Source organism: Chelonoidis abingdonii, chromosome 4 (genome assembly GCF_003597395.2).
Source record: "Chelonoidis abingdonii isolate Lonesome George chromosome 4, CheloAbing_2.0, whole genome shotgun sequence".
Classification (NCBI taxonomy): domain Eukaryota; kingdom Metazoa; phylum Chordata; order Testudines; family Testudinidae; genus Chelonoidis; species Chelonoidis abingdonii.
The window spans coordinates 29,067,230-29,078,354 of NC_133772.1; the positions used below are offsets into that span (position 1 = coordinate 29,067,230).

The window sequence follows — 11,125 nt, forward strand, 5'->3', positions numbered from 1 at the left end:
GGCAAATTCTCATCAAAAGTGATTTTTAGATTGAAAAGCTGAAACATTAACTGCAAGTGCTGATATTTAGGAGGAGAGGAAAATCCACAGGAAATGCTGCACTGAGAATATAACCATTGGGATGGTTATTGTAGGGTCTCTAGTGGGTACAGGTGTTGTAACCAGTCTGGTTTATTGTTGTAGGTCTACCCACAGCATTTGTTATTTTGGCAGGGCAGGAAGGTTGCAGACACCCCTCGTGTCACCAGGGAGGTGGGGTAGGGGGGAAGGTCACAGGGAACTGATGGGTCTCTCCTCCACAGGGCATCCCCTGTGCCATCTCTGCTGGAATCTGCCGAGGGCCCATCCACACCAGAGATGCTGATCCTGAGCTGCTCCTCCAAGCTGCGGCTGCTGGAAGGGACACTATGGAGGGGCCTGCCTGATATATTGCTGGTGACAAGGACCGATCTTTTTTCCCACATGCCACTTCCTGGGAGGGATGGGAGCAGGGCACAAAGTTCCCTCTCCCCAAGGTGATGAGGTGGAGATTTGGCTGGCTGAGGGCAAGACCCTGCCCCCAGGTGCTGACTGCTCTCCCAGCCGCCCCCTCTCCACTCACATCTCCTGTCTCCCAAACTCCAAATCCAGCAAATTCCTGCTGCTCACCCAGTGTAGCCGGCAGGACCTCCCCAGCCAGTCACAGGGCAGATTGGCTCCATATCGAACAGTTACATCACAGGCAGGCTCTGTGCCAGCCAGTCACTCCATGTGCAGGCTCTGTGCCAGCCGAGCAAAGACCTGGGTAGCTCTGGCTCCCTCCATGATTCCATGTCATCACAGGGCTCAAGTGTGTGTGTGGGGGGTCACCAGCCCCTTTGTTGCCCCTCCTCTGCGCTCAGGGTCTCCCCTGTGATCCCAGGCCAGGACCCATAGCCAGGGGCACCCGTGTTCCCAGGCCTTAGCCCCCTGAAATCATTGTGAGGTGGTGGCCATCTTGACTAGGGGCAGCCTGTGGTGTCAGCCCCATTGGCAGGGATGGGAGAGGGAGACCATGTTGGAGAAGGGTAAAAACCCACCTAATGTGCAGAAGATCATGAAATGCCTCTCCCCCAGCTCTAACCCCCACCATCTCCATGACTCTGGCAGGTCTCTGGCACTGTGATTACCATAAACTGGGGGAAACCGGCTGCACAGGAGGTGCTGGTGGATTCATGGCCCAAGTTCAAAGTCATCCTCACCCAGATGTGCAGAAAGGTGAAGCTGCTCAGCCACCACGCTGCACCTGGGGACCTGTATGGCTTGGGAGGATGACTGGGATTCTGGGCCCTTCCACTTCAGGGGGCCACAGGGTTGAGCCAAGCTGGCTTGAGGGCTGGGTATGGGACACGCAGCCCTTCCCCTGTAGGGGGGACCAGGCTGGCTCTGGGGAGATGGGGAAGGCAGATCGGTCATTCCACTGGGAATTCTCCCATCTTGGCTGTATGTCTCTAGATGACTCTGATTTGTACACCAACACATACACAGTGTACTACCGGGACCTAGGTGCCAGCCGGGCCCTGCTGGCCAGTGCATGTGCTGTCAACTGGGGACAGACCTTCCGCATCCTTGGTAACTTGTGCCCCAAAGCATCTGGGAGAGCCCCACAGCAACTGAACATATATGTCCTGTCTGGGTCAACCTCAGGATCCCACCCTACAATGCCAGCCCCAAAGCCCTCTCCTCACCAAGGCTGAAAAGCTGCTCCCAGGAGCCCTATGAAGGGCAGGAACATATGGGGTAGCCCCGTGACAGTGCTGGGCTGGTGTCAGCTCACCTGACCACACCCTTTTCCCTTAGGGCTGGGGCTGGGGATCTGGGAGCTCAGACCCCTGCCCCTCCTGACCCGTGTGCCAGGCTGGGCTCCCCACACATATGGGCCCTTTTGTCACCACCATTCAGTCCCTTTCCCCACTGCTCATGGCCCATTGCTGCCTGCTGTAGGGCTCCAGGATGGAGTGTACGAAGTCTGCAAGGACATCGCCAAGGCTAAGGGGATCAAGCTGGAGGTGTTGCGCTACTTCACCTATTTTCACCCAGATCCCAGCTCCACGCCTGAGATCTGGTCAGTGTCTGCCTGTGTCACAGGGCTCCACGGGAGTGTGCTAGGGAAGGAGGCAGCCTAAGAGGTGGGGGCATTGGCCAGCATGGCATTGGGATTAGGGTGACCAGACAGCAGGCATGAAAAATTGGGACAGGGGTTGGGGGGTAATAGGCACCCATATAAGACAAAGCCCCAAATATCAGGTCTGTCCCTATAAAATCGGGACATCTGGTCACCCTAACCTTGGGATGCACAAGGTCTGGCTGACTATTCCTTATGCAGGACCTAGGGCACTGGGGTCCTGTTGCCACCAGCAGAATCTCAGTGCAATTGGCACTGAGCCCAATCTCTTTCAGGGACCCTGCAGGGACTGGGGAGCGTAGCCAGATTCAGGTGGGGCCAGCCATGGGGAGGGGGATCCCTCTTCAGCTCCTGCACAGAGCTCCCAGCCTCTACCAGGAAAGACTGATACAAATGGCTTCTGTGCCACCAATGAGGCCCCATCCGTGGCCCCTGGGGACCAGACAGTCCTTCAGCCAACCAGCCCTGGCAGGGCTTGGGCAGCGAGAGACCGTGCTCCCACCCATCCCTGCACCACATCTCACCTAGCCCAGGATGGAGAGGAGCCTTCCCTGTCCACAGCCTGTTCAGACTGTGGCTTGTCACCCAGGACCCAGAGAGGGGCAGATACCCCAGGGGCACTTTAGGGATGGGGGGTCTCTATCAGCAGGGCTGGCTTTAGGCCTATTCCACCAATTCCTCCGAATCGGGCCCTGCGCCTAAGAGGGCCTCGCACCCAGTGAGAATCCCTTCCCTGGCTAGAGGTGCCTTTTTAATTTTTACTCACCTGGCGGCGCTTTGGGTCTTCAGCGGCACTTCGGCGGCAGGTCCTTCGCTCGCTCCGGGTCTTCGGCGGCACTTCAGCCGTGGCTCCTTCAGTGCTGCCAAAGACCTGGAGCAAGTGAAGAACCCGCAGCCGAAGTGCTGCTGAAGACTTGACGCACCACTCGGTGAGTACAAGCCCCATGTGTTTTTTTTACACGTGTGTGTGGTTTTTTGTTTTTTAGTCATCCCTGCTGGGGCCCTGTTGAAACTGTTCGAATTGGGCTCCGCACTTCCTAAAGCCGGCCCTGTCTATCAGGAAGGGGAATGAAACATTCAGTTCTAATGAGAGGAGATATTAGGCAGACTTGCCACTGTATGAGTCAGGGGAAAAGGTCCCGTGTCCCATTTCCCACCCCCCAAGCAAGGCAGCTTGGATCTATTATCCCCCACTTGGATCTATTATCCCCCACTCCTGAGTCCCACAAGTTTGGCCAGGTCTGGATCCCATCTTACAATGATCTTCGTGGCAAACCCCATCCTGCCCTGGGGGGAAAGCCCAGTCTGACTGACTGCCTCTCCCACACACCCTGCTGGGGGAAGAGCAGCCAATCAGAGCTGCTGCAGTAAGAGGTCCCTGCCACTCCCTCTCCCTGAGGTAACATGACACCTTCTCATGGGACGGGTTGGGGGAAGAAGAAGCAGAATTTGTTCAGCATCTCAGAGTGGTTCCACTCCCTGCTCCCCCACCCCTCTTGTGAGCAATGAGACAGTGTGGTGTCCCTGTTCACCCCTTCCCTGGGACACCCAGCCTGGGAAGGGCAGAGGGGAGCCTGCTGCAGCCCCCACAGGGCTGGAAGGCATGAAAGAACACCAGGGGGTGCCGAGGGGAAGCTGGGAGGGGCTAGGGTGGGCAGGGCTGGAGACAGAGTTGATGGGTGCCTGTGTGGAGGCAGAACTGATGGGACAGAATGATTTGCTGGGCAACAGATGGGCAGATATGGGGATAGGAGATTCTGCAGCGAGGCCCACATCACCATAATAAATCTGAGAGTGTTGACAGTACTGATCATGTCACATCCAGGGGTTGGGGGCAGGGGAGTTCAGCTGTCAAGGGAGACCAGCAATCACAGTGTCATAGTTTTAACAAACCTCATGATCTTAGGGCCATCTCATGATTCTGAGGTGTCACTCTGATCGCTGACCTTTGGGGCTTTGCCGTGCTGCTTTCTGCCCCCTTAGGCTGGACCCGGCCATGAAGCTCTCATCCCTGGATGTCTCTCACGCTGACCTGCTGAATGAGACGTGGGTCTTTGGGGGGAATGAGAAAAGCAGGAAGTACTTGGCCAACCTGATCTGTCACTTCCCTAGTGTCTGCCTGCTCGATGCTGCTTGGCACCCAGTCAGCTGGATCACTTCTTATCCGTTTGGTGCCATGGGGCTTTTCTACACTCTGCCCCAGCACTGGCAGTGCGGCTACATGGGGATGCTGAATAATTTGTTAATCAAGCGGTTGCACACACTAGGCTATCCCAGCTATGGCTGTGTGGCCGTGGAGAACTACCCCATGCAGAGGTTGCAGGAGAAGCAGGGCTTCCAGCGCCAGCCCAACCTGTGGTACGTCATTCTTCACAACCCAGCATTGGGGAAAGTCCCCATGTTAACCCCCAGGCCAGCACCAGGCACAGCCCCTGCATGAGTTCCCAGCCCAGCCGCCCAGGGGACCTGACAAGGGAGGCGGGTAGAGGAGTCGGGGGATCATTGTTGGCCAAGTGGAATCAGTAACATCTCCCAGCTCCAGCCCCACAGGCCTTGCCCTCCCCCATAGCCCTATATCCACCTTTAGAGGGTCTGTTCTACACTTCCAGGCCCATAACCTACCCTCCTTGATGGACCCTATCACGCCAGACCCATACACAGACCCATACACATAGCACCCTCATCCCACTTCCCTACACTGCCCCATCCCAGTTCCTCCAACAATGGCTCAATGATCTTCCAGCCAATCTAGCTACATGCTCACCTGCCTCCTGCATCTGCTTTGCTCCTCCTCTCTTGCTTTCCCTGGGACACCCTGCTCAGCGTATTGCACCTCTAACTCTTCCACAGTCAGTGTATCACCCTTCCCCTCCCCTGCCAGAGACATCTTCCCCAGATCTTTCTCCCCCACTTCCTTGGGGCTTCTCATGTCTCTTGCTGTTCCACCCTGCTCTCATCAGCTCTTTTCCCATCTCATGGACAATACAAGCCGGGGCAGCTTTAAGTGGGGTGGGAGGGGCTGGGACATAGGTCCCCATTCAGCAACATCTCCTTGAGCATAGCGTGCTTTAACCCATGATGCTTCTAACCTATGATGGATCTGGCTGTTCTGCATTGATATTCACCATCCTGAGAGTGTTCCCATGCCAAGGGCCAGTCTCCCTGAGTAACTCAAGGGTTAAATACCTCCCCGCGATGTTGATTATCCTTAAACCAAACTTCACCATCACCAAGAACTCCTGGCCTGAGGTCACAGTCAAAAGCAATCCAGATGTGTTAAACTCAGCACCACACAGCGAAGACACCCAAATCCCTTTAACTCTGCCCACCGACATTGACCGATAGTAGGAAGCTTTTTGGGCTTAGTGATCCCAGCTGTGATTAAACTGATTGTTGAAGACACCTTTGAGTATTTCCCCTTTGGGGCGGCACTCCCTGGTACGGCTGGGACCACGTGGGCGAGGGGGAAGGTAGAATTACAGCTAGGGCCATGCAACAGTTTCCCATTTTTCAACTCACTTTTCAAATGAAATTTTCCCAAAAAAGGTTCTGCTTATTCCCAGAAAATGTTAACTTTGTGTCAAAATACTGAAGGTCAGAAGACCAAAGTGTTCTGGGTGCATAACCTGGTCGGCAGGGTCGTGGCCGCAGCAACAAGGGGCAGGTCAAATATCTAGGGCTTCCTTTGGAAAAGTAACCAATAGCACCAGTTGGAGCCATCCTACCAAATTTCTACGATCACTAAATATCATCCCTGGAGGGACTTTAAGAGAGAAACTGAGTGTGTGTGAAACAAGAAGAACTTTGTTAGAGGGGACGGGGAAACCAGCATGCAACTGGAGAGAGCTCAGCAATAACAGCTCACCTCTCTGTACTTATGAATAATAAGTAAACACCCAGTCCTGCCCCTTAGTATCTCCAGCTGTGTCCTCTGATTTAGTTCCTCACCAACAACCACTGAACAGATGCCCCGTCAGCAGTGGTTTCCTCCTCCGCTACGCTCCACTCACAGTTTGCTGTCAGCTGTTGGCCTCGTCCCAGAGCCTGGGCATCAGACAGGCCTGTGCCCTATCCTTTGAGAAATGCCAGCTGGGCCAGCCCCCGGGCTCCACTACCCCACCCAGCTCTGGTGATTTCAGCCTTGTTTGCATGAACACAGGGAGGGCTGCCCAGTGCTCCCTCATCTCTGCTGCCACCCTCAGCTGCTTTGGCAAAGGGCCACCTCGGTGCTGCCTCCCAATGAAGAGTTTTCCAACTTCAAATCTGACCCCTCCACCCCCTCCATATCTCCAGCAGATCCATGGTGCCACAATGAACATAAACTGCGGGAACCGGGCTGGGCACAACGTGCTGGTAGATTCACAACCCTAGTCCAAAGCCGTGTCCCCCTTCAGCCACCACGCTGCACCCAGTTGGCCAGGCTGGTTCAGGGACTGAGGAATGGGATATGGGGCCTTTTTTCCCTCTAGGGGGCCTCCGGAGAGAGGCCAGGCTGACTTGGAGGGGGTGGGGAGGAGGAGCGGGCAAATCAATCTTTCCATTGGGAGTTTCCCTTTAAGCTTTCGGCTCTGTGTCTCCCATAGCAGGTGGCATCAGACAGCTCTGACTTCTACACCAACATGTATGCAGAGTTGTACCAGGCCCTTCTGGGCAGCATGGGTATGATCAACTGAGGTTAGGCTTCTGCATCCACAGCAATGTCTGGGGCTGTCTCCTCCTGAGCCCCACAATCACTGCATGTCCCCCCCACCATCTGGGGCAAACTCCAGCTGGCCCCGACACTGCCAGACCCTGAGTCTCCAGGTCCACACATTTCCCACTAGGCTGCTCCCATGTGCCCCATGGTCTCAGGACTGGATTGCCTCACTTGGTGCAGGCTCCCTTTCATGAGACCGGCATGCCAGAGGGTCAGCTTGGTCCCCTCTCCTCCCCACATTCCAAGCTGGGCCTCCAACAGCCACGTTCCCCATCAGGACTGTCACTGCTCAGGGCCTGTCACCACCTCCTGCAGGGCTCCAGGATGGAGTGTATGAGGCCTTGAGGGACATCACTAGAGCCAAGGGGGTGCAGCTGGAGGCATCCAACTACTTTACCTACCTCCACTGGATCCCAGCACCATGCCTGAGATCTGGTCAGTGTCTGCCTAGGGGTGGGCACCGTGGGGTGGACAGAGTCACTGGAAGTCCCACAGACTGGCCAGCTGGCCCTGGTCCTCACCCCATCGAGGCCCCAAGCACAGGGGCTCATGATGCCAAGGGCAGTATCCCACTGGGATTGGCACTGCCCACACAGCCTGCTCTCTGGCTGCTCAGGGACCCTGCAGACACTGCATATCTCAGGCATGGGGTATATGTGTGTGGGACTCCTGATTCCCCAACACCAGAGGTGTAATTTCAGAAAATCTCAGGGGGGAGAAAGAGCAAAGCTGTGTTTGACTATTACAGGTGATCCTGTATCCTGCAAAGCCAGGTGGAGAAAATAGTGGAGCAGATAGACCAATGGGGGGAGGGCAAGCCAAGGTCTAGAGGGGCAATGGCCTCCCTTGCTCCACAGCACATGATGGCCCTGCCCAACAGTTGTCTGACCTGCACCCCTGGAGACCTGCATCCTGGCAAGCAGCCCAGGCAGAGCATGGACAGCTACCAGCCACTTGCCCCATGTTGCAGCTCCACCAGCCACAAGGGCCCCCCGGGGGCAGGGGCATCTTCCTTCCCCAAAGCCTGTTCAGTCACTCAGGCCCCCAGCAAAGGGCCTGGCTCCAGGGGATGCTCTGGGAATGGGGAGAAGCTTCCCTGAGGAACGTGATACCCCTTCTGAGACCCGCCAAGCAGGGACATGACACAGTGCCGCTCCCACCTGTGTTACCAGGGAAAGGTCCCATGTTCCCCACTTCTCTGAGCCAGTGAGTTCCCCAGCCCCAGGACCAGATTGGAGCCAGCACCCATTGAGGGGAAAGGCCCCATGTCCCATTCCCCACCTCCTGAGCCAGCCTGTCTCTCCCTCCCCTTGGTTCTACCCTTCCTCTTTGTGCTCCCCAGGCTGGACTCTGCCATGAGGCTCTCGTCCCTGGACGTCTACCATGCCGACCTGCTGAACGAGACGTGGCCCTATGTAGGGACTGAGCAGGGCCGGCGGTACCTGGCCAACCTGATTTGTCACTTCTCCAGCTTCTGCCTCCTGGATGCCACTAGCCACCCTGTTAGCTGAAGCCTCATGGACCCCTTTGGTGCCATGGCTCATGGCTAATGGCTACTTCCCGCCCCAGCACCGTAGGTGAGGCTACATGCAGCTGCTCAGCACTATAACAGCCGACTGGACGCAAGCACGAGGCTGTCCCATCTTTGGCCACGTGGCCCTAGACAACTTCCCTATACAGAGGCTGCAGGAGAGCCGGGGTTTCCAGCGCCAGCCCAAGCTGTGCCATCATTATCCACACCCCAGAGACAGGGACAACTCCTGCCTGAGCCCCCTGACCCAGCACCAGCCACCACCTTCCCCTCCCCAGCAACCTCCATGGGGCAGGGCTGAGTCCCAACAGGGTGGCCAGGAAAATCCAGGGCTCTGCACTGGGCCCCACGGAACTAGAAACATCTCCCATCTCTCCAGCATCTCTCTGTAACATTGCACATACCAGCCTCATTTTGGGGGGAGGGGGCGGTACCAAATTCACGCTCCATTTGGGTCAATATCAGGGGATTTTAAAAATTGTAAACTTCATGGTTCCAGATATTTGAATCTGAAATTTCACAGTGTTGAAATCGTGGGGGTTCCCGACCTAAAATACAGCTGTGGGGCCAGGTTGCAAGTCCATTCTCAAGGGTATTGCAGCATTGCCACCCTTAGTTCTGAGCACTGCTGGCAGCTGCGCTGCCTTCAGAGCTGGGAGGCTGGACAGCAGCAGCTGCTGGCCGGGAGCCGAGCTCTGAAGGCAGCATTGCCACCACCAGCAGCACAGAAGTGAGGGTGGCATAGTATGAAAGTGGCCATCATTTTTTTGGGAGAGAAAGGGGTGGTCTTAGAGGTGGGCAACAGTCAATGGTGTCATTGTCAGGGAGGTGCTATGCTTCCTGTGGCAGGACAGGGGTAAAAACCCCTTTAAAGCTAAGGTGACCAGATGTCCTGATTTTATAGGGACAGTCCTGATTTTTGGGTCTTTTTCTTTTATAGGCTCCTATTACCCCCCATCCCTTGTCCTGATTTTTCACATTTGCTGTATTGTCACCCTATTTAAAGCCCTGCCAAAATGCTAGCTGCAATATGCTCTCTAGTCAGAAGGCCAGGGTACAGACACAGGTATTCAGCAGCGAGCCCAGCTGCAAGTTCTAATCAGGGCTGGCTCAGAGGAACATGCTGAGCTGAGTGCTGACAGCTGACCTGAGCCACAGGAGGGCTATGTAAACCCTGAACAAACCTCAGAGGAGACAGGAGGGTAGTATTGCTGTTGTCTTACCAAAGAGAGAAGTCTCTGGGACAGGAGATCCTGGGGAGGGTCTGGGAGGAGCACTAGCCGTTGGGAGACTGGGGATCTGCTTGAACGTTGTAAATAAAGACACCCAGGTGATCCAGCAAAAGAAGGCATGGAAGGCTCTTTATTATACCAGCCTAAACACAGGGTGCAGGCATAAAAGTGGGAGAGTCAGCAAAGAACGCTGTGACACTCCCCCTACAGTCAGCCATCCCGAAGTTCCTTAAACTTCTGAGTGCTGGGACCGGAGTCACTGAGAAGCAGGGCTGGGGGCTCCCTGGATGGGAGCTCCTACCACATACTGAGCTCCAGCTGCTAAACCCAGTCAGGCTGGGGAAGGATGGATCTTCCTCTTCCACTGCATGAGCCACTCCCTGGGCCAGGTCAAACCCATCTCTGGGATTCTCCCTTGGTGGCAGGAAGCTCTGTGGCTGATGGCTGGGTGCCCAGCTCTGAAGGGAGCACCACCGCTGGCAGCAGCACTCAAGTGACCCTGGCCACCCTTACATTTATGCTACCACCACTAGCAGCACAGAAATAAGACTGGCAATATCATACCATGCCACCCTTACTGCTGCCAGTAGTGGTGATGCCTTCAGAGCTGGAAGGCCCAAGAGCAGTGGCTGCTGGCTGGGAGCCCAGCTGTGTAGGCAGTGCTGCCACCACCAGCAGCACAGAAGTAAGGGTGGCATAGTATGGGGATGGTACAGGTCCAGCCTTTTGTGGCGCATACACAGCCAGCCTAAGGCCCCTTTAACCACCGAGCATGAGGTCTGGAGCCGGGAAGGGGCAGGTCTAGGGCACCGTAGCCGAGATCTCCTCCTGTGCACTGGGCTCTACACTCCAACCTCCAGAACCTTGCCTGGCTGCAGGAAGCTGCTGGTGGTGGCGGTGCAAAAGTGAGGGTGGAAATACCATACCATGAACCCTCACTTCTGGGCTGCTGCTGGCAGCTGCGCTGCCTTAAGAGATGGGCTCCTGGCCAGCAGCCACCACTCTCCAGCAGCCCAGCTCATAAGGCAGCACTGCTGCCTGCAGCTGCATAAAACTAAGTGTGGAAATTCTACAATAGCCAGATTTCATGGGGTAGAGCAGATTTCACGGTCTCTAATGCATATTTCACAGCCTCCCAGGGTGGAACTTACTCTAAGTCCTAGAAACATAGCACCCTGCAGGAAAGCTCCCCTTTGCTGCGCCCTTCCTTAGCTTGTAGACATCCTAGCAACTATAACAATCTCCCAATCAATAAAACTATATGCCAGCCACAGCTCACAGGCCACTATGAATGTGGTTGAATGGCTGTAAGTTCATATCCAACCCTTGGGATAAGTCTGAGAACAAACCATTCTTGCTGCTACAACATGACTCTGCCAAAGGGGTTTTCAATCTTATTATTTAGGGGACCAGGGGAAAGGTAATTGCAGGATGGCAGAAGACTCTGAAGAACAAATAAAGAAATGCCATATGTGAATGTTTGCTGGGAGAGGGAATTAGGAGGCGGGGGGGGGAGGGGAACA

At 55.5% G+C, this 11,125-nt stretch overlaps 1 protein-coding gene and 1 pseudogene across 1 annotated transcript; both read left to right on the plus strand.

Moving 5' to 3' along the window:
• The first annotated feature begins 357 nt into the window (after window positions 1-357).
• On the plus strand, window positions 358-4,583 carry LOC116833435 (glycine-N-acyltransferase-like protein 3). The gene is made up of 5 exons (XM_032795000.1): window positions 358-435; window positions 1,129-1,237; window positions 1,465-1,590; window positions 1,963-2,083; window positions 4,127-4,583. Exons 1-5 carry the CDS (start codon window positions 358-360, stop codon window positions 4,581-4,583), a joined length of 891 nt encoding a protein of 296 aa, XP_032650891.1.
• A 755-nt stretch (window positions 4,584-5,338) lies between these two features.
• The window catches only part of LOC142046682 (glycine N-acyltransferase-like protein 3), a 10,791-nt pseudogene continuing 5,004 nt past the window's right edge, over window positions 5,339-11,125 (plus strand).